The 24,087-nt window shown below is 43.0% G+C and overlaps 1 protein-coding gene across 5 annotated transcripts in view; it reads left to right on the forward strand.

Moving 5' to 3' along the window:
• The window catches only part of Cpne4 (copine 4), a 475,704-nt gene that overhangs the window by 339,620 nt on the left and 111,997 nt on the right, over positions 1–24,087 (forward strand). For all 5 annotated transcript variants that reach the window (NM_001109003.1, XM_039081885.2, XM_039081886.2 and 2 more), the window contains 4 exon segments: positions 832–903; positions 2,011–2,085; positions 16,617–16,700; positions 21,686–21,775. In NM_001109003.1, coding sequence (NP_001102473.1) covers positions 832–903; positions 2,011–2,085; positions 16,617–16,700; positions 21,686–21,775 — 321 coding nt within the window.

Genomic DNA, 24,087 nt, shown 5'->3' on the forward strand with positions numbered 1-24,087 from the left:
GATTCCAAGCTGTCGCTGTGCCCCACTCAAGGAAGGGGCTCACACAATAGCGCCACACCAGCAAGCTAGCATCACTGGGAACCATGTTAGACAGAGGCTGCCCATCAAAGAGTATGATGTTGTTTCCCCTAAGAACAGGCACAGCACCAACTCCATTCTCTTAACTCCTTTTTCCTTTGGATGTGGCTTATGTAGCCATCCCCGCCATGACACTTTAAGCTTGCCTTTCACAGTAGACAAAAAGGTGGCAGCAGTCAGAGGCCGAGTGGGTTCTTCTAAGAATAACAGCCAATGTGATTATGTAGCTGTCCCTGCATGCATGGACAGATACCGGGTCATGAAGAGCACCCCAGTTACTCCCATGGGCTTGTCTGAGCATTGGTTTCCTGATGAGACAGACAGCTCCCTGATGTATATATTGAAAATAGAGCCCCAGAGGTTACAGGCCCAGAAGTCACATATTTACACATCCTCCTCCCGGCCTCTACTTCGCAATGATTTGGCGCTAATTTCAGATGATTCCAAAGTTTTGTCCTGTTATCTTGATGTTCACGGTCCACACTGCTCTCCCTGTTCTGACGGGAACATCTCAGCAACAATCACACTGCCTCCCAAATGAGTTATCTAAATCCCCTTCCTTCCAGGACTCACGGAAGGAGGGAGTAGAGGCTAATTTGTATTCAGACAGGCCCAGGAACAAGCTGGACCTCATAAGTGGACATAGATGATTTCAGCTGGAGTTGTCGTCAGTGAGGCATTTTGTGGAGGGGAATGTTTCAAATTCGGCCTATAATCCCATCTGTAGCATCTTCTTTCTGTTTCCTTCTACAGATTGTCTCTCAGAGAAAGCTTTCCAAGTCCTTGCTAAAGCATGGGAACACAGCGGGGAAGTCCTCCATCACGGTAAGCTGGCCCCATAGCGGCAACAGGTGTCAGACACCATGCTCTCATCAACCCAAAAACAATAAAAAAAAAGACAAGAGGGCAGTGTCTCCTCTGTCTACTGGGAACTAACCGAACTCCCCAGGGCTTCTCTGTCTTTTTTTTTTCCTCCCTTCCATCTCTTTCTTTCTTGGTAAAACCATTTTGATCTTTCTACCCTTAAAGAAAATGGGAAGGAAAGTAGGTTTGAACAGGAGGTCACTCACTCAATTCTATTCAGAGTTTCTGCAATCACAAGATAGAGTGTGAAAGAGAAAAAAGTTAACTTTTTTGAACACAGAATATGGAATTGGCTAGGGATTTCAGATCAGCAAAGTGTGCTCTCTGTCTGTCTGTCTGTCTGTCTGTCTGTCTGTCTCATTCTCCTACAAAATATTTTTATTTTAAAAGCCTTTAGTTCAAGGTTTCCTTTGCTGCCCAAGCAGAGACCAGCCTGAGCAATCTTCATTAAGCAACAGAGCTCTGACACTTGGTTCTATAGACAGTAGTCAATTCAGCAAATTTAGTCTTGATTTAAAAAATATGCCCCAATTCGTTTCCTTTGTGACACTAGTAATGAATAAATTGCTCAATAATTAGTCTAGTGACTTGTTAAAGAAAAGGCAGGCGCTTTTTAATGGTTTTGTTTGCTTGCTTCGATTTGGGGGTGGGGGTTCGTTTGTTTTGAGACAAGGTCTTACTATATTGCTGTGGCTGACCTAGAACTTGTGTGTAGATCAGGCTAGCCTGGAACTCACAAAGATCTGGCTATTTCTGGCTTTTAAGTGCCAGATGAAAAGCATATATCACCACACCCAGTGAGGAAGCTTTCCTTAGTTGCTGCTCATGAAAGCCCTACCCTCTGCCTGGCTCCCATCTCCTATTTCACACCCAGGGTTTGAACTTTAGTCACTCACTGCTGTGTATTCCAGTGAGCTCCCTTCCAGAGCTGGAAATGGTGCGTGTATGCGTAAGGAATGTGGAGAAACTTCTCACCCAATGTCTATGTTTGTTCATTTTGAAACCAAAAGGACCCAAATGTGCTGATAGGCTCCTGGGCTGAGCAGCTCCTGTGTGCTTTTTCCTCAGGTGATTGCTGAAGAATTATCAGGCAATGACGACTACGTGGAGCTTGCATTCAATGCACGGAAATTGGATGATAAGGTAAAATGGTCTGCGTTGACCTCACTGAAGGAAGTAATAAAGCCAGGACACACAGTTTAATCAGATTCTTCCTCGAAGCTATTTTTCCCTTTCAACCCACATTATTAAACACATCAAAGACTTGAGAGAGGGCAGGAAGGTGAGGCTTTCCCCAACAGAGAAGCATTTAGGAAGGAGGGGAAGGGCCTATAATTAACACATGACCATTTGGTAACCCCAAGTCTTCATTTGCTTCCACACATAGGTCAGCTGTACCCAAGAACATATGTCTTCTCCCCAGTCATTAGGGCCATTCTAAAGGGAAAAGGCCAAGAGGGGGAGAATAATCACACATAAATAGGCATCGGTGTTTGCCAAGTCCAGGGTTAAGAGCTTTGCATACACTGTTTCATTAGTCATTTGTACAATTCCCCGGTGAAGGGTAGTATGACTGCAGGTGGGGAAAGAGATTAAAAGATGAGTAATTAGACTAAGTTTACCCCATGTCACAGTCCAGAGCCTCTGAGTAACAGACATGGAGGCAGGGTTAAAGACACAAGCATTATATCTGCAGAGATTCCACTGGGTCGCAGAAAGGAAAGGCTGAGGGTAAACTGACAGGTCATGAGGACATTCTTATCCTCAAGGAAAAGGAGATGTGTGATTATGGATGCAAAGTATCCTAGAATGCTACCCAGACCAAGAGATGTTCAATAAAGCCATCGGGAAGTTCTAGAGCTGTGTCTCCCAGCCAAGGGCCTGCCTTAATGTCCCCTATATACTTCATTACTAGACAGAGCAGCCTAGGCAGCCTGGCCACAGTGTGAATGCGAAGATAGACATCCAAGTTCAGAAGGCTATAACCCTCAGCCAGCTCCATTCCCTACAGAAGGAATTTGCAAGGTGTTTCCATGGCTACTGCATCCTGATCATAAGTGATAAAACTGAAGATCCAATCCCATGTCAGTCTATGTCCAATTAATTAGTTCTGTGTGGTAGTGTATGTGTGTATACATGTGTATAAGTGTGTGTGTAAGTATGTGTAAGTGTGTGAGTATGTGTTTGTATGTGGGTGGGTGTAAGTGTGTGAGTATGTGTGTACATGTATATGAGTATATATTTGTGTGTGAGTGTATGTGTGTGTGTATGTGTGCTTACATATGTGTGAAAATTGTGTAGGCCCTACACCTTACAAAGGTTAGATGCACCCCCCTCGCTTCACCCTATCATTTCTAGGGTTTCCTATCAAATGTATCCTTACGTCACATCATATCAGGAATTATTGAGCCAGGACTCCATCTTCCTGGAGGAAGAATCAGTTTTCATACTTGCTCTCTTACTTATCAATGTATTCATTCATTTCATTTGTTAAACTTCATCCATCATTCATTTGTTAAACTTCACTGGGTGTCACCTAGGTAAAGGTGCTAGGGAGGGGACATGCTGCCCTTGACACAGCCTGGAGGTCATCATCTAGTTAAATGCAAATTGAATAAGTACATAAGATAAAATATTACAGTGATGAACATGATATGATAATTAGTGTGCGAATGAGAGTTTCTGGGGTATCGGACTTTAATACTTATAAGCTGTGTGTGTATGTGTGTGTGTGCATGTGCATGTATGTATGCACTGTGCCTGTGTGTGTTCATGTGTATGTGCATGTATATGTGCACAAGTGTGTATGCACACCTGTGCCATATGTGTGCATGCACAAATTTAAATATCCCCCAGAAGCCATGGATCTTCTTTTTCAAGACAGGCTCTCTCACTGGGCCTGAGAGCATACAGAATATACTGGATTGGCTGTCCCACAACCCCAGGGGTCTGCTGTGTGGAGACTATAAACATATACCACCAAATCTAGATTTTTCCCCTATTTATTCTTTGAATGTTTTGCACACGTGTATCTTGATCATACACACCTGACTCCCTCCCTTCGGGACCCCTGCCAACAAACATTTTCCTCCCAAGTTCATTTCTTTTTTTAAATTTAAAAATTTATAGCTCACTGAGTCCAATTACTGCTGCCTCTCTGCACACAGGTGTGGAGCTACCCACTGGGGCAGGGGTGCTTCCTAGTAACCAACCCTCCCCACCCACAGAAACACTACTCACTCCCCAAGAAGCTATCAACTGCCAATAAATACCTCAGCTAACAGTGAGGCCTGGGGAGACCCTCCCACTTCAACATTGGAATTTGTTTTGTTTTGTTTTTTTAAGACAGGGTTTCTCTGTGTAGCCCTGGCTGTCCTGGAACTCACTCTGTATACCAACCTGGCCCCAAACTCACAGACATCTGCCTGCCTTTGTCTGCTGAATGCTGGGATTAAAGGCATGTGTTGCCTGACTCAAGTGTGAATTTCTTTTTTATTCTCTCCTATATTGCATCCTGACCATAGTTTTCCCTTTCTCCTCTCCTCTCAGTATCTACCCATCCCCAACCTATTCCTCTTCTTCTATTCAGAAAATGGCAGGCCTCCCTTGGATATCAACCAAACATGGCATAGGACTAGGTACCACTCCTCCTAGAAAGATTGGACAAAGCAGCCCAGCAGGAGGAGAAGGGTCTCAAAAGTTGGCCAAAGAATCAGAGACAGCCCCTGCTTCCAATGCTAGGAGCAACTGGCTTGGTTTTGTGCAGATCGGTGAACTCATGTGTATAATAGCCACAGCATGTCCAGGGGAGCACATTTTCCAGTGTTCCTCCCCATCTCCCAGCTCTTACAAACTTTCCATCTCATCTTCTGTGAGTTCCCCGAACACTGGGGCAACAGTTGATAAAGACATCTCATCTATGGCCGGACACTCTCCATCACCGACTCTCAACTCTTAGACTAGTTTTGAGCCTCTACATTAACCACCATCCATTGCAGTAAGAAGTTTCTCTACCCAAGGTTGAGAGCAGTTCAAGTCTACGGACGTACGCATGAGTAGAAGGCAGTTTGACACCCATTTAGCGAAACATCAAGAGATTTTCCCCCAGGACTATGAATTCAGTGGCCATGGGTTTTAACCATGTTTATAGGACCAGACATGAGTTTCCTTTTGTAGAACAGCCCTCACATCCAATTAAGAGAGCCATTGGTTACTCCATAAATAATTTTGCCACTGTTACAAAGGGGGGTTCATCTTGTCTAGTAGGTTGGTATTGCAGCATGGAGGGTCCAGTGCTGGATAAGACCATCAATGTCCTTTCTCCCCCACAGAACCCTGCATAGCACATTTCTGCTCTATGAAAGCTAGCTGTTGGGTAGAGAATTTCCTAGTCAGTTCACAACTGAGTGCGCTATGCTCTGCAGTCAATGTGGATGATATCTTCAGCAGTAGTCTTACCAAATAGTTATCATGTCCAGGTTTGCCCGCAAGTTCTACAAATTGAACACAGTCCTCACGCATACTAAGTTCTTTATACCTGAGCTATTTCTTTAGTCCCACAAATGAAGTACCATTCGTTGTTTTTATGTCTTAAGCAGCTAATGTGACTTCTTTTCAAAGTGGTCTCTGTTGATGTTCAGAGCTCCTGCTGTATCTGCAGTCCAGTCCAGTGGACTGGGGGATGGACTTTAAATCCCAGCCCTCTCCTTTTCTAGTCTCAGAAGACTTAATGAAAGGTTCTGCAGTCTTTTTGCAGAGGATAATAGTCGGAAGTTGCTCCTTTAATGGCTTGTAATGTTTTTTTCCACACACCATACTCTAAGTACCTCTAATTTGTTCTCTCAGTGGCTGATGTTACACCGCAAGGATATCTTGAGGTTCGTTAGTGGCCCTGTTGGCTCTAAGGTGCTTCAACAGTTTCCCTTGTTATCTGAGCATTTGTTCATGTGAAAGAGCTTCTGTCACATTCCACATGGTTCTCAGAGATTGCTTATGCCTAGCATGTGGGCTGGCCAGAAGCCGGGCTCAGCCAAGACAGCCAATAGAGTACCTACATGATAGATGTTCTGCAATGTATCTGTCTTCTCCTAGGAAGAGTATCTCAACAATTAGGTAGGAACTTCAAACTCTTTGCTGACTCAGTCTTAGAACTCTTATACCACCAGACATAAGCTAGCTGGGAATTAGACTCCAGGTCTACAGGAGAGTGGCACTACATTATAGGAAGTATGTGTACCCCAAATATTGTGTCAGCCATCTTTGGAAATGTGACCTTCCATAATATTTTTTTGCTAGATCAGAAGAACAACACAGTACAATTCTTTTCTTACAAAAACAGTTTCTGGAAATTCTCAAGGATGGTTCCTTTCTAGCCTTTTAGCTTTAAACAATTTTGCAACCACTTATGTGGTCATCAAATATGTTCACTGACTAAAAATCAATGACTAAAAGCATCTATCAGACAAGTAAGTTCTTAGATTTTATTATATTAGCGACTAGCATTAAAGTAACTGAATTCTGCATGCATTTAAAAACTACAGCATGAATACATGATGGAAATGGTCTGTATCCAGTTCATACAAGTTGCAGAAAATCTGAATCCCCAGGGCCTCTAGTAACTCTGGTAACCTGCCAGTATTTAAACACCGCAGGTTAAAAACACACTGCTCTGTCCACTTGCCTTCTTTGATAGATGGTAAATCGAGATTCTGATATGTGAAATGATTTACCTAAAGCAACAAGTACACACACACACACACACACACACACACACACACACACACACACACACACATACACACACACACACACACACACACACACACACACACACACACACACAAGCCAAACCAAGCAAACAAACAAATGAAAATCAGGGACAGAGAGTGACCCAGTGAAGTTCCTGGTTCATATCTGAAGCTAAGGTTATTTTCAGGTGATAGGAACCTTGGTTCAGTGAATCAGAAAGTCAGGTGAAGGAGACTGGAATATATATGGAGGTCAACAGTTGTCAAAGGGAGGTGCAGTATCCCTGCCCCCTTCCACAAGAATCCCTAAACCTGTTTCCATAGTAACACTAAGATGGCTTTTCTCTCTTCATTCTCACTTTCTCACTCCTGAACAATGAGGTGTTCTGGAGGGTGACCGAACCTCCTTGAGTACAGGAGCACATGTGAGAACCCAAGCTCCTCTCCCTGTCATTGAGGTCACTGAGTTGCTGTGAACGAACCTTAGTAATACTCTCCTCACTAGCTTCTTGAATTTGGAAAATACATTTATTTTTCCGATTAAATGTTACTTTATTACCCTTTGTGGGTTTTGTCATTAAAAAATTAATATGCCAAGTGAATATTTTTCAAGGTGTAAGTTTTATAGCATGACGCTTACTAACTAATACAGTCCACACAAAAAGTCTGGCCAGTCCCCAATACTTTTGAGGAATATAAAGGAATCTCAAAACCAAATGTTTGGGAACCATTGTAGTGGGGGTCCACCAGGGAGTGCTAAGGGCTTTTGTAAACCACAGTGATAAAAGAAATCTGTCCATTCTTCTTGGCAGAAAGTTACTTTTCAGCTCTCTTTATGCTGCTCAACCGAGCAGCCCCTATCTACCAAAGGTTGAAATCTTTGAAGTCTGACAGGCATTTGTCATTAAGAGCGAGCCAAGTGAAATAAATTACATTTGTGAAGGGTATATCTTATTTATCCAATGTCTATGCAACTCATTTAGCAGAGAGAGAGAGAGCTTTACAGCTTCTTTGGCTATATTAGCACGCATTCATTATATTAGTAGGCAGTTGGCAGTTCGCCTAACAGGTAGGCATACATGTGTTAACTGCTTTGGAACATAAAAGCTAACAGGATGCTCCTTCTCCTCCCTCCCCTGAGAAAGTATCCACGCTGCTGTAGGGACGCTGCATTTTCTATTGGCCTCCATGTCTGTGAAGGTTGTCATTATAGACTGTATTTGAACAGTTTCATGAGCCTCGCTCGATGGAGTGATAGATGACGAAGCAAATGTGTCTCTAAAATAGAGGTTGTCAAACTTTTCCTGTGAGGGACCAGATGGTGAGTATTGTGGGCTCTGCAAGCCATATGCTCTCCGTCCCTATCACTGGGCTGTGCCTTGAGGCATGAAAACAGACATAGATGAAGCATAAATGGCGGGGCGTGGCAGTGGCCCAATAAAACTTTATTCATAAAAACAATGGCTATATTCATCTCTCGTATCATAGTTGGCTGACTCCGTCTTTACCGTGATATGAAGCCCCTACTTGCTGTCCTATAGTATCATGCTTCTTGAGTATGCTGCCTGGAAATGGGGGCCCAGTCAGCAGAAATGATGGGAAAATTATGGTTACTGAGCCATCCCAATGCATCATGGGTCAAGTCCCTCAACTACACAATCCCTGAGATGCTGACTGTATTTCCAAAGCTGGGCATTTGTATTTCTGACTTCCACACAGAACACAGGGAGCTTTGCCCACAGACCCAAAGCTAACTAACCATGGAGTCTGGATAGGGCAACCTCTTTCTCCCAGTTCTTCTTGGAATCAGTGTTCTTGTTCAAAGACTGCTGCTGTAGATATGTGCTGTTCACTTTTCTTCCTGTTTCTTTAAAATATATATACCTTTAAAGAATGTATTTGCTAAGTAACAGATTCCACGTGGTTTTTTTCATGCATGTTTGGTTGTAGCTGACTCCCTTCTTCCATGCACCCACATATCCTGCTCCCCCTGTCCTCCTCTGTACCTTTTTAATCCCTAGTATACACCCCTTCCTTTTGCCATGGGCCCTTTCTAGTTTCCTAGCCTTTATCCACATGTATACACACACTTAATGCTCAGAAGCTAGGCGTCACAAAGAAGAGAAAGTATATGGCATTTATCTATCTGATCCTGGACTGCTTGGGTTGATACGCTGTTTCCAGTTCCATCCAGTTTCCTGCAAATTTCCCAGCTTCGTGTATGTTCATGACTAAACAAAATTCCATTGATTATCTGTGTCTCACTTTCACCGTCTGTTCATCAATTCATAGACATGTGGGCCAGTTTGATGTCCTTGCGATTGTGAAAAGAACAGATAGAAGTATGGATGTGTTCTAGTCTATCTGTGTTATGGATGTGGAACATCTTCTCTATTTTTTAAATGGACAAATACTTGTATGATAATCTGATATATACACTCAACGTGTAATGAGCACATTATGGAAATTAATGTTTTCAACTCCTCAAACATTTGTTGTTGATATTTATTGGGAACTCTTAGGTCTTCCTTTATAGTTCTTGAAAAATACCACAAATTTCATAGTCACCCCACCCTGTTCCAGAACACTAGAGCTGACTTCCCTCTGTGTTTTCTTTCCTCTTTCTACCCACCTCTCCCTCCTCCCCAGTCTTTAGTAATTATTATTCCACCCTCTCCCTTAAGCAGATTGCTTTCATACTGGAAGATAGACCATAGTAGTATGGCCTATAGAATATTACATGGTTCGCTATAGCAAAACTCGTCTAATCAGCCTGATTCATTCACCTTCATTGCCGTGAACCATCTCCAGGATCACTTTAATGTAAAGAAAACTAGAGTTCAGATTATGGTGAGCAAACAGTTGTGCCCAGGGGTGTGATTCAGAAGCTATGAGGATCTGCATGGATAATTTTTTTTGAACTGCTTTTGAATGATTTCACTTCCACCAATCAAACATAGTCCTAATGATCACTGTCCTCATATTTGAATAGCTCTTCCCAGTATTTGCGTGACTTCTGTTTTTCATTCATAAGTCCTAGAAGCCAGCAAGTTTAACATGTGACAGACTCGTGCAACAGCTCTTTCTACTCTTCCCACTCTGCTATAGAGAAAGACCAATGTTCTTCTCATGAGGGGTGGAAAATAGAGACTGCGGCACTGCTCAGCATCATCCAGAGCAGATGTGATGGGGTCTGGATTCGAGATTAACGCTAAAGCACATAGAGTGTATTAGATTTTCAGATGAATGAATCCAAAGACCACATTTAACTCTCCTTTCCCCTTTTACGCTCTGATTTGCTCACAGCATCCTGATGCTAACCATTGTCAGTTAAAGAAACAGATCCTGTGTCATGGGAATGACAGACATGGTCTGTTCTGGAGCTAAATATGAAGGACCAGGGCCTGGAGCACAGGTTTAGGTCTTTCCCCAAATACCATGCTTCAAGAGAGAGCCATTTCGTAAACTTTTTATAGCAACCGAATTTAAAAGTGTGTGAAATAAAACACTTTTCAGCCACATTGTCAGGTACATCAGGTAGGCAGTTACAGCAAATTGGGGGGGGGGTCTTCTATTGGCCTCAGATGCTATCGGACAGCAGTCTTACTTAGCCCTCTGGTTGGCAGAACTGAAGATCCGTTCATATATTCCTAAAGCTCTACCTTATAGTCACAAAAGATGTTAGGTCATGTACAGAGGAGAGAAGATCGTGACTATTAAATGGGGTGAAAGACAGCTTCTGGATACTTTGGCTCTGGATTAACAACATTCCCACCTCTCACACATCACTGAAGTTCTAATTAGTCAAGCATCCTTGGCAGACATAGCTTCTGTCCAGGAATTCCCATTCATACCCTGAATGGTGTTTTCTAAAAGTGAGATAAAGTAGAACACTTAAGCATGTGTCCAAGTGAAAGTGACAGAATACCAAATTATATAGTAGAGTATATCTAGATTTACCAAACTACTCCTGATATTTGGGAAAATCATAATATATTCATTTCAATTGTAATATAGAAAAATGTCCAGAACATTTTGTTGGTTATTATGTTTTTACTCATTTATCTTGTTTCTCTCTCCCTCCCTTTACCCCTTGTTTGTAGGATATTTGATCATACTGTGGTCTCAGTGTGTGTGTGTGTGTGTGTGTGTGTGTGTGTGTGAGAGAGAGAGAGAGAGAGAGAGAGAGAGAGAGAGAGAGTGTGTGTGTGTGTTTGCATGTGGTTGTACTGGGGTTATTTACAGGAATATGGGTGAAAGGTTATTTTCTAGAGAAGAAATGATTGAAGAAATGATTCAAAGAAGTCTGTATCACTAAAGCCCACCTAGCATGAGTGACAGCTCCTGGAATGCACTGTACTGTACAACCTGCAGAAAACTCAACAGGTTGGAGGGTGTCTTTTCCAGGTGGCTCGGCTGCTCTGACACTTGTCTAGATAGTTCTGCTAGTCTTGGCTTCTTCCAAGCCCGAGCCTCTTCTTGACAGCTAAGTTTATCTGAGACTATCTCTCAGCAAACCTCAATCCTTACTCTTGGGAAGGGATGGGGGTCTAGTGAATTTGCTCAATTTCTGGAACTTCCTGACTCTATTTTGAATTGTTTACTTCTTGAGCTTAACAAGCTTTTCTGCAGGATGGAATGTTTCACCTCCTGTTTGTCACCTCCCTGTAAACATTTTGTCTTACGATATCCTGCTGTTTTAATGAGCCTCCCTCTAAGACAGAAGGCTTTAGTCTAGGAAGAACCTGCTCTACAACACTTTGGACCACTGAGGTAGATTTGAAACCCGGAAGTCTTGAATAAACCTATTGCCTCCCACCAATTTCTTTCTTGTAATGTAGTATTTTTATTACTTCATTGAGAATTTCACTCATATATATGATGCATTTTTATCATAGCCACCCCCTAATTCCTCCTGGATCCACTCATCCCAATCTCCCCTGACCCCACCCCCACCCTGTGAGTGTGTGTGTGTGTGTGTGTGTGTGTGTGTGTGTGTCTTTTTAATAATCAACTGAGTTCAATTTGTCTGGCCATTTATCAGACTATGCGACCACACCCTTAAAGAAAACAATCTATGCCCCTACTTCCCCAAGCCGTCAACTGTCAATAGATCCTCAGCTCAGAGAGAGAGAGAGAGAGAGAGAGAGAGAGAGAGAGAGAGAGAGAGCTTATAGGCCCCTTCCTCCTCCATGCTAAATGACTGACTGGCTTAATCTTAGGCAGGCTTTGTGCAGGCAACCACAGCTTCTGCAGGTTCTTGAGTATAGAGTTCCACTTGTGCTCAAATGCTGTTTCACTCTGGTCATCCCTGACCTCTGACTTTCCCCACCTCTCCTTCCACCATGGTCCCTGAACCTGGAGAAGAGTGTGACACAGGTGCCCATTTGTGGCTGAGCCTCCCACAGACTTTTAATTCTCCACCCTCTGACTAGTTAGGAGTTCTGTACTGACCACCATCCACTGCCCAAAAGAAACTTCTCTGTTGACGTCTGAGAGCTACATTGTTCTGTGACGCCTCCCACCAGCTTCTGTCTTCTGGGTTTTCAGAACAGAAATTAGCAATACAAACTTGGGATTCCAAACACCCAGTTACAGATGGGTTTTGTGGAGTTATTTTCCCTATCTTCCTGTTTTTAACTTATATTTTTCTACTTTTTTCCATTTTAAGTAAAAATCAATAAGAAGAAATGTCTTAAATTTTTAATAAAGAGGAAAAAAGAGAGTAATTGATAGGGTTCTTCCATGGTGGTCAGCAATTCTTAAGTATAATTCACAAACATCCCCTGAGGGGCCAGTGATCTATTTATAGAGGCAAAGCTGGAACCCACAGGCATCCAGAAACAAGCTAATGTGGTCCACATCCAGAAGGGAAGAGGGAAGAGAGGCGGCGACAATATTTTTAGAAGTATATAGATACGGAAATAGGCTGAGAGGCAAATGCCTTGACAGGAGCATGGGGATGAGCTACAAGTGTGTCTGGGAAACAAATGGGCCATTCAGGGATGAGGCGAGGTATGTGGGGTGGGCTAATGAGGGAGGTAGAAACCTGGGCCTCTGGTAAGAGGAAGGCTGTGGTCCTCTCTTACCTTCAGACATTGAGAGAAAAGGGCCATACTCGATTCTCAGGTTGGATGGGGAGGGATGCCGCAGAGATGGTAGTTCTCCCCTGCCTGTCTTTTCTTTCTAGGGTGTTCCGCAAAGTTTCTAGGCTAATATTCTTTTTTAAATGTTTGTACTTAAGCAATTTTTCATAAAATGTATTTTTATCAATCAAAGTTTATTTGCTTATTTTAAATTCATAAACAACACAATGCTAATTGCTTTTCTGTCTACCACAGTCTAACCATTAGATAGTAATGAGTTATTTTTAAAGACTTGTGAAATAACTGTAGAAAATGATGTAAATTATTTTTAGTGCTGAAATTGTGTAGAATGCACAATACAGAGAGTTTTCCTTGGTCTTATATAAACTGAATTCTTTTGGTTTTTAATTTAACTTAATTTTTTTTACTTATTCACTTTACATCCCACTCGTTGCCCCCCTCCTGGTCACCCCTCCCACAAACCTTCCCCTCCCCTTCTAGTCTTGGTGAATGGGAGTCCCTCTAGTTATCCCACCACCATGGCACTTCAAGTCTCAACTGAGTTCAATTTTAGGGCCATTTATCAGACTATGGGACCACACCCTTAAAGAAAGGTGTGTGGTCTCTCTCTCTCTCTCTCTCTCTCTCTCTCTCTCTCTCTCTCTCTCTGAGCTGAGGATCTATTGACAGTTGATGGCTTGGGGAAGTAGGGGCTAGGTGCTTCCTATCCCACTGAGGCCAGACAAGGCAGTCCAGCTAGAAGAACATATCCCACACACAGGCTTTTGGGATAACCCCGGCTCCAGTTGTTCAGGACCCACATGAAGACCAAGCTGCACATCTGCTATACGTGGGGGGTGGGGATCCAGCCCTGGTATGCTCTTTGTTTGGTAGTTCTTTGGTTCATAGTTCTATAGTTCTGTTTCTGAAAGCCCCAGGGTTCCAGATTAGTTGACTCTGTTGATCTTCCTGTGGAGTTCCTACCCACTTCAGGACTGCAATCCTTCCTCCTATTCCTCCATAAGACTCCCCAAGCTTCATATACTGTTTGGTGGGTGTCTGTACCTGAGTCAGCTGCTGGGTGGATCCTCTCAGGACTCATGCTCCCGTCTGTATGGCTCAGGAGTCTGATGGAGGTGGAGGAGAGGTGGTGGGAGAGTAGAGATCCACCTGGGATAGCAGGCTGCTTGGGGCCCAGAAAATATATTTCGATCATGTTTTTACCTGCCCAAACTCCCCTCCTATCCAAATGCACTAAACTCCAAGCTTCATGTTCTCTCTCTAAATAAATTAATTCAATAATAAGCATTAAAAGTGGAAAAGAAGACAAACAAAAAAGATCAAAAACATGCCTAAATAAGATAAAACAACAACAAACACCACACACACACACACACACACACACACAGAGAGAGAGAGAGAGAGAGAGAGAAAGAGAGAGAGAGAGAGAGAGAGAGAGAAATATCAACAAACCTCAGTGTCTGTTGTGTTGGGCAACTACTCCTGGGCGTGGGCCTACCCTGAAGTGTAGAAGGCTGATATGCCCAGTAGCACTCCTTTGGAATTGATTTTCCCCTTAGCCTATGGGTATCCATTTCAAATAGCATCTTGGGTGGGTGGGTCACCCTGTGTCTACTTGCCCCCACTGAGCTCGAACCTGTGCAGTTGTGTGTGCTTCCAGACTGTGTGTCCGTATGTGCTTCAGTGCTGTTTAGACTAATAGTCCAGACAGAGCCAGTTTTGCTGCGTTTCCTGCTCACTGTCCCTTGGTGGCACTGGGCTTTCTCTCCAGGATAGCAAAGACCTCCTGAGCCTCAGTGGCCCTTGTTACTACCGAGCCAAGTTTGCCAGAGTTGTCTCCCCCCTACCCATTGCATACATGGTAAAATGATGCTTCTTCCTCTAACCCCTCCATGTTTCTTCTTTCGGGATATTCCTGCTGTAGAAGCACAGCTTCCTCACAGCCACTTTCTACAGTCAAATCGACCATGCATCCTAACTTTCTAGAGAATCCCTGCACACTTGCTCATTCGTTATTTAGTATTAGTCATGTGGACTCTCATATTTATCTTCCTACCAAACTTGATGGCAGAGAGCACAGCTAGGTACTGGTGTTCCTTGGAGCCTAATGTACCACAAAGGCTTTATGGCCTCCAGACACCCTACAGATCAGGGTGAGGATGACTAGTGAAGACATTGATAGAGAAGGGAAATTTACAAGTAGAAGCCAGAGGGAAATAAAATGTCAGATGGTGGATTGTTAACTTGATGACTGTTAGGGCAAATATAGATTTGATTCTGTTCTGTTACATTTTTAGATGGGAGAGAGGCTGTTAAGAGTTGTGACGAGGGAGGCTATGGAAGAGGCAGCTCCCTGTTCTATACCAAGGGCTCATTCATTCATTCATTCATTCATTCATTCATTCATTTAGACATTCAGTCAGTCATTCATTTCCATATTTATGCGTGCATGTGTTCCTTCAACCAGGTAACACTAAAATGTATACAGTGTAAAATGTATGCCCCATTTAAATACTTATATACTATGTAAAATAACAAGAAAATATACACTATGTAAAAGCTGAGAAAGAAAAACAGTAAATGTGTAAGGGAAAGCAAGGCATAGTTCCTCCCTTCTGAGAATTTACCAACTACTGGGCTAAAAAAATAAAAAGCTATAAGCAGGATGTAGATCCCGTAGGTTCCGATGCCAGTAGAGCACCTGTTTGTATTGGCTTTTCCTCCCACTAGAAGCACCCATAAGCACTAAAAAGATACAAGGGACATCTGTCTGTGGGTTCTCAGGCAGCCAAGATGAAAGGACCCAGAAACTGAGCAGAGAAGAAAAGCCACCGAGATAACTCAGACACTCTTCGCAGGTTCCTTAAATAGCACGGGGGTAGAGCCTGTGAAGTTTACCAGAAGTGTCTAGAAAACAAGAAGTGAGCACAAAATTCAATTGGCTTATGGAATAGGAAGAGAAAAGGTGAAGATTTGGGGCCACCAAGAGAACGGGGGATGCTCAGGGAAGGGGTACAGCAGTGTGAGGGGCTTTGCCTCTCAACGTGTTCACTAATTAACAAACAGAAACAGAGAAAGAGAACAATGAACCTAACGCCAGGACAGCAGAGATCAACAGAGACATTGGGAGTCCTCTACAGGGAGGACCTACTCCATAAATACTCTCCAAGGACAGCACCCAAGGAGGGAGGACTCTGAAATAGAAGGATTCTGTTTTACTAAAAGCTTCTGAAGAAATCAAATGTCTGAATAGCTTAATCCTGACTAGATTCAAGGCACTGCCCTCATTCTAGCGCCTTTTATAGATGTGGAGGACATATCTGAAACCTTTGTAATCTTCTTTATGTGGGGTTTATTTAATCAAAATTAACAAACACACCAAGAAGCAGAACTAAGCAGCAGATAATAGGCAGAGGCATAAACGATCCAGCCATTACAGCGGTCAGATATGGACTCTGAAATAGCCATAGTTAGCGTGTTTGAGAACAGATTTCTGACTTCTCAAGGAACTGACATTTGAATCCATCTGTGAAGAATCCTTCAGAGTTCAGTCTAGCAAAAACATAACAAAGAACTTGGGAGTTCTGCTGCAGCACGTTCCAGGCAAGGGTGGGTCAGAAGGATAAGAACACAGGAAGAAATGGTGGCCCACACTGCCTTTGGGCAAGGAGGAGAGGGTGGTGGAGATGAGGCTGATCTTCCAAAAAGAAACGGCCAGTTGGTCTCCCTTCCCCAGCAAATCAGTGGTCAGGACTAGATCATGTGCAGGAGAGAGATAAAAAAGAATAAAAGAACACATAATTTCATTTATCTGTTTTAGGATTTCTTCAGTAAATCCGACCCCTTCCTGGAAATATTCAGAATGAACGACGACGCCACTCAGCAGCTTGTGCACCGAACAGAGGTAAGCAGGGCACGCTCTGCCTCCAGCCCAGCGGTGCTCTCATAGATGATTGATTGCAAGTGATCTTCAATTTTTAAAAGTTAAAATATGATTATACCACTTTCTCTGTCCTTTCTCCAACCCCTTCCATGTCTATGACCTCTTTTTCTGTAACTGGGGTGTGTGTGTGTGTGTGTGTGTGTGTGTGTGTGTGTGTGTGTGTGTTATATCCTAAATATAGAGCTCAAGTCTTCTTAGTCCATAACCTGTTGCTCGTACGATTTCAGAGCTGACCACTTGGTATTGGAAAGCCAATTGAAGGACTCCTGTTCAGGGAAGACTATTCCTCCAGCCCTCACTGTCATCCATTGCTGGTAGTTCTTGGTCTGGGGTTGCCCATAGGCCATCCCCCTTTCCTGTTAGCTTATTGCCTATAGACAGACAGAGACCTCCTCTCTCCTTAAGATGATCCTCCACATCTTTGGCTTGGGTTTTTAACTCTGATTTAATAAATTTGAAGACAAATCTCCTCGCTACATCCAACTTCCTATAGTTGACTTCCAACACAGCCAACCAGCGATTTATTTGTAATAGATTAGGAGTACTAGAGCTAGCAAGGTAGCCCAGTGTGGTGATCTAAGTTTGATCCCCAGAACCCACATGGTGAGAGGAGCAAACTGACTCCTAAAACGTTGTTCTCTGACCTCCACCCCTAGTGTGCAACAGGTAGGCAACTGCATGTACACACACACACAGTGAATGTAGAAGGCATTGACTATGATGTGAACTGACATTTAATGAGACAACTAGGAATGAAGAGTTATCTGAAACCACCTATGTGCATTATTTTAGTTCTCATTCCTTAGTAGAAATACCACTCTCCCCACTTTCCAGGCAAAGCACCTGGGCTTTGGGGCAGTTACACCATTTCCCATGTCTCACAATTGGCAAAGGGTGGACCTGAGGTTGAGCTTCCCTGATTTTGCAAGGCAATCTGCTTCCCCAGGGAAAGTACCTATCCTGGCACTGTCGTGTGAGCTACCTCACTGCCATGCTCTCATGACCACTGGGCCAAGCTGAGTTCCTTCCCACTCATTCTCCCTCCAAGCAGCTCCCTGTTCACTGCTGTTTTAACATTGTCCCAAAACACATGGCAGAAGCAACAGAAAGGATGGGAGCTTTGCTTTTGTCCTTGTAAGGAATTCTGCCCACAGAGGAGAAGAGGCAGACATTGGGGTGGCACCGTCCAGGGCACAGAACCCTAAAGAGGAGCTTAATTACATCTCAAGGATCAGGAGACAGAGGCAGGGCCCTGCCTTGTGGTCAATGTCTCCCAGCTAGGTAGTATTTTCCAAAGTTTCCACAGGCTCTCAAAACATGCCATTGACTAGGAGCAAAGTGTTCAATTATACAAGTCTATGGGAGACAATTCAGAGCCACACTATTTCGGGTTCTTATCCTTATGCCTCCCAACCCTAAATGCCTGGTACAACTCTCTCAAATTCACAGTCAATACCTATGATGGTTAATCTCGATAGTCAACCAGATGGGATTTACAATCACCTAGAGGAAAAAAACCCAAACCTTCGGAGGTGTATGGGGGCGCTTGCAGAGAGGATGGACTGTGGTGGGAAAGATGCATAGCAGATGTGAGCCGCAGAATGCCATGGACTAGAGTCTCAGAATGACTAAAGAGGAGAGAGCAGGCATAGTGCTGCACTCCTCTCCCCCCCATCTTTCCCCCTCCCTTCTCCTCGCCCTCCCTCCCCCTACACCCGCACCCTCTGCTTTCTGACTGCACAAGCTCTGTGACCTTATGCTCCCCCAGCCTTGCTTTCCCTGTTACAAAGACAAAATTAACCCGTCCTACGTTAGTAGCTTCGGTCAGTTATTTTGTTACCATGACAAGAAAAGCTGTTCATACTGCAACCAACTCCAATCTCTATTATTTTATTATGTTAGATTGGCAAGCCAGAGCATGAGGAATTCTATGAGAAGGAAATAGAATAATTGTGCTGGGTGACCTGAAGCTCAGAGAAGAACGTGTGTGTCAATGGCAAAGGAAAGGGGGAGGGTACAGCCACGGTCTTCACGGGTGACCGTGGCACACCATAATCCACCGTTTCACCTTGGCAATCCAATTCTGTTTTCCTGAAACGTCAAAGGGGAGTTCTCCATTCTTAAGATTGACAGGAATTAAATAGTCTCAGATGGGCCAGTCGTAGATGTGATAGGGCGCATGGCTGGCACCAAGATATGTGCTTAAGTAAAGAATAGGTAAGTGAATAGAATTGGCTACATAAACGGGGCATCATGCATATGCTGAAGCATAATATGATTGGACTTCAGTCCCTAGAAATTGACTGAAGGGTAAAAAGTGCGCTTCAGTAGATTTTAAAGGGTAGGAAGTCAGCCCCAGGAAATGAATACAGAAGGTGTAACTACTTTATTATTGTCAAGTCTCAGGCACAACCTTGTGCTTAAGTGGATAGCTGTTGGGTGGTAGAGAAGACTCAATCCTGGATCTAACCCTCTGCATGCAGGTGCAGTATTAATTCTATTGTTAAATCATTTCTAGACTATTTATGGATCGTTAATAAGTACAATTAAAATAATCTGCTAAATAAATCTGGGGAATTGTGAAAAGAATGAATTATATTTTTAAGAAATATATTTATTTTGATGTTGTTGGTCTTAAATTGTGCCCTAAAAGATATTTAAGAAGGAAATGCAACTTTATCTGATAAACCACAAAGTTAGAATGGTATATTGGTATGTGGCCTATTCCCTATTAAAATTTTTTCTTTACTTGTTAAAAAAAGAGTAGGAAGGCTCAGTGAATGTTCCCCTATTCCCATCACCAAATACTTTTTTTTTCTAGTATAAAGATTCCAATGGTAAGACAAACTTTGGACAAGACTGTGCAGTGGTGTCCACTCATGATTTTCTGTGGACAGTGAACAGTAGAAGAAGGAGAAGAGATATAAATAGCATGCTATTATTGGATTCTTCTCTGCTAAGACCCTCCTTCCCATGACTCCTGTCAGGTGTCCTCCAGTTGTTGATACTGGGAATTTTTTTTGTGCGTGTGTGTTCCTAAGAAACTCTGCAATGTGTGTCCCTTGGCCCAGGGATGGGAAGTTCTTGGAATCTCATAATAGTGTTGATTACAAAACATTCTAGCAGAGTGAACAATATAGAATTGATGGTTCTTCTTGGTTCCTCAGCAGTTTCAAAATTAGCATGCAATGTTATTCTCTTGGAAAAAGTACCAACACAAACACATGATCACACACATACCCTCATGTGTGCATGTATATAGGTTTCAAATTTTTAGTTGAAAATTTGATCTGCTATTGATTTCGCCAAACATCTTCACTCCTTAACATTAGGACTAAATAAACACAGAATGTATTAACCAATTCCCCTTCTCACAATAATTTGATCATGCCCAGGATATTAGGAGACAAGACAAACTCACAAAGGAACATTGTTTCTGTATTTTAATATGTTAAATAAGTTTAGTAATGAACCCGTGGTCTAATCAGTAATAATAAGGAAGAAATGGGAATCATTTATGAAAGAATTACTCTATTTGGAAACAGAATCATTTTTTTCCAAAACCAAAATCCACAAAGACTTCTACCTAAAAAGTTCATAGATTAACACGGAAGAATTCATTTGATAGTTTAAGTTTATTTGGGTGTCCTCTTAGGTTTCATTCAGTAGATAACATGAAAGATCTCCCTCAAAGGTGGCCATTTCTAGGACTCGGCGGAGCTCAGAATTTGTATTTGCGAGAAGTCTGTAGTCACACAGCACCCACTGATCCAGGAATCACACGCTGGTAGCCTGTACTCTAAAATGCCTGGCTGGTACAAAGGAACCGCTTATCCACCCTAAACCAAGCTGGATGATTCAAAACAAAACAAAGACGGGAAAACCTCATGGACCCTTGGGCAGTGTTTAACCAAGTTCATGATTAGTAAGCTGATTTTAAATACATTTCCTATATTACTGATTTAGTTTATAATCTGAAGAATCGCTATGTTATATCTTTCTAAATATCCTAACTGAGATGGTGTTGGGATGATGCAAAATTTAATATTCTTCATCTAGAAAATTCCCAGACATTCCAGCTGATAAAACTCACAGATTTCCAAAGTGCTCTGTCTCTCTTTCTCTGTGTATGTATGTATGTATGTATACGTGCATTATATAATATATATTTACATAGTAAACAATAAGTATATATATACCCATACCATGTACATACATACATATATACATACATACATGTATATCATTTATTTTGCTCATTTGCCTCTCACTTCTCTCTCTTAGCCCCTCTTCCACTTCCACTGGATGCCCAGCAAGTTCACCTCCTACGTTGATATCTTCTTACGTGTTTGTGTGACTGGCTGAGTTTAACTAGGACTGCTCACATGAGCGCGCTTTTGGGGTTGTTTACTGGAGCATGGACAATTGACCAGAGGCCATATCACAAGGCTAATAGACTCCACTGGCCCCGGCAACCATTACCTGCTCATAGCCCCTCAGCTAGGGGTGGCGATTCTTTAACAGTATCCCTCCACCCTTCACAGATACCTTTTCCTCTGCTGACTCAAGGGAAAGGAATCCATGTCATAGGATTAATGGGAAATCCTTTATCAGTGGCCAGAGGCAGCCTTGCCTCAACCCCAGACCTTTAGATATACAAGAGGCCATCTTCTATATCCACATGCTGGGCAATGTCGCTGTCCTTATTCATGAAACAACATCCAGGCCCAGGACTCCAGTGGTTTTGCCCATAATGACCTACTTCACCTACTTCAGGGCCACTCTTAAAATACCCACCGCTCTCAAGGTTTCATCAAGTCACCTGTCCCAGATGCTTGTCCTTTTCATAAACACTGCACTGGCTTCTCGAGTAGTTTTTTCTGTTGAAGTATTAAAATGTCAAGCCTTTCCTCTTCCCATCACTGTTCATGTCTTTCTCTTCCCAGGTTGTGATGAATAACTTAAGCCCAGCCTGGAAGTCATTCAAAGTATCGGTGAACTCTCTCTGCAGCGGAGATCCGGACCGCAGGCTGAAGGTTAGATCTATATCTGGGAGGTGTGAATCTGAAAACGCATTGCACCACCCTTCTGCGCTCACACGAACATGGGCACACAGAATTTTCTAGGCTACTCTCCCAACCCTCTCAACCTTTTAGCATCGTAATGGAAGAAAGGGAGGCCGTTTCTTCTGCCAGAGCTATCGACACTCATATAATAGCCCAAAAATAAATCCTAGTGTATTGTGTCAAAAGACAGCGCCTGGGGCATTTCAGAAACAGAATGTGGTAATAACTTCAGAGTATAATTGAAAGTTTCTGCAAGGAAAATATTTCTGCACCAACTATCTATTGTTACATAATATATTATTCTCCCCCCAACATGCACACTGAAGTGTGGTAGTTTGAGATAGTAAATGTGTTTAGCTTATACCTCTGTGCACTGGCAAACTGGGTTGGGCCGACCTAGGTGGTTCTTAGGCTAGGTGTTCTTGGTCTCTGTGAGACACTCATGGTCTCCTGCCCATAAATGGGGTGACTACTAGGGGTTGCAGGCTCTCATATTCAGTGTATGTGGCAGGGGGAGTCTTAGTTCTTGTCATCATACACACTAGCTTAGACTTTTATGTATAGTAACTGTGGGTTCCAAGAGTCCAAAACAGAAGCTGCAGGACCTCTGAGCACAAGTTGAAGAACTCAATTACTTTCCCCACAACCTAGAAGCCAAACTGTGCCTATTCCTGATTGAAGCACAATGTATTCTACCTCTCCGTGGTAGGAATTAGGACCGTTCTGCTTAATCTACCACAAATGCCTTGAGCACTATAGGAGTTGGGGGGCTGAGTATCATGCACTGAGAGGGTCAGGAATCATAAGAGAGAGACAACAGACCAAATACCAGAAATCTCTTCCTGGAGATATTTGCTTTGGCCAGTGGGCTGGTCTGCCCTTGATCTTAGAATCTTGAGAAGTCTCATTGCTAATACCAGAGAATCTCTATCTATTCAGGATGGCTAACTCATTGCTCGCAATCTACTCATAAGCCCAAAGTCCAGTTGATTAGCATGACTATCAAGCAGATTCAGGGACCCATCAGCTTCCCCAGGGTCCTGTATTGTGAGCAAACAGGAAGGAAGATAGACGGCAGAAGGTGAATTGAGCCTGAGGGCATAGGAGGGAAGCTGGTCAGATTCTGAAGGGCAAGAGCGTCTTCTTCCACATGACGATAAAGGAATGGTCCACTTACCACGCTGAACAAACATTCATGTCGGCCTTTCAGGGGACCCATCCTCAGAAAACTGGGTGACGGGCATTCTCTTAGTGACTTTTCTGTTGCTGTGATAAAAAATACTTTAACAAAAGCAGCGTAAGGGAGAAAGTGTTTCTTTTGGCTCACATTCCAGGCTGCAGTGTGTCTTGGTGTAGAAGTTAAGGCATCAGGCACCTGAAGCATCTGGTCACATTGCATCTATGGTCAGAAGAGAGGAAAGACCTGTGCATGCTACGCTCAGCTCATTCCCTTCATTCTTACACCGCTCAGGTTCATTCACCCATAACGTGAGTCTTCCCACATCAGTTACCATGATCAAGGTAATCCTCCAAGGGAACACCTCAGAGATCAACACCTCAGAGATCAACACCTCAGAGATCAACACCTCAGAGATCAACACCTCAGAGATCAACACCTCAGAGATCAACACCTCAGAGATCAACACCTCAGAGATCAACTCCCGGGTGATTCTCGGGTTTGGCCAGTTGACACATGCCACTAGCCACCACAGGCACTACTGCTCTTTGTCTATGTGATGGTATCTCCTACCCGCTTCACCCTGTAGACTTTGTTCTGGGTGATAAAATACTTTTAGTTTCAATGCTATCATTCAGGATGGCATCTCATCTGTTTGGTTAGTCCTAGTGTCATTAATGCGGTGTATCCTGGCTTAAATCCACTGTGTGAACACTGTGGTTGAACTGTCAGTGAACTAACTCTCTGACTTTCATGGTGATAATGACCAAGTCCAATTTCTATTTCTATCTCTTATGAAAAACAAAGTTATTTCAGGAAAACCTCTGGGAACTCTCATTCATGCTAAAGCGGGAAAAGGTGGCATTTCTGACTGGATTTCAAGATGCCTGAGAGCAACAGCTTCTGGTATGGATGGCAATTACCAATTCTGCTTTGAGCAGCATTCACCCATTCCAAAAAAAATAACTCTTTTCCTTGGGCCATGAATAAAATATCACCTCCTTTGGCATTTTGTCATCGGGAGTTATTGAATGGGCAAAAAGAAGACTTAGTAGGGACGAATGAATAAAAATGTAAATAAGGAACCCTCTGTGGGTTTTTGAGA

This window comes from Rattus norvegicus, chromosome 8 (genome assembly GCF_036323735.1).
Source record: "Rattus norvegicus strain BN/NHsdMcwi chromosome 8, GRCr8, whole genome shotgun sequence".
In the NCBI taxonomy this organism is placed as follows: Eukaryota; Metazoa; Chordata; class Mammalia; order Rodentia; family Muridae; genus Rattus; species Rattus norvegicus.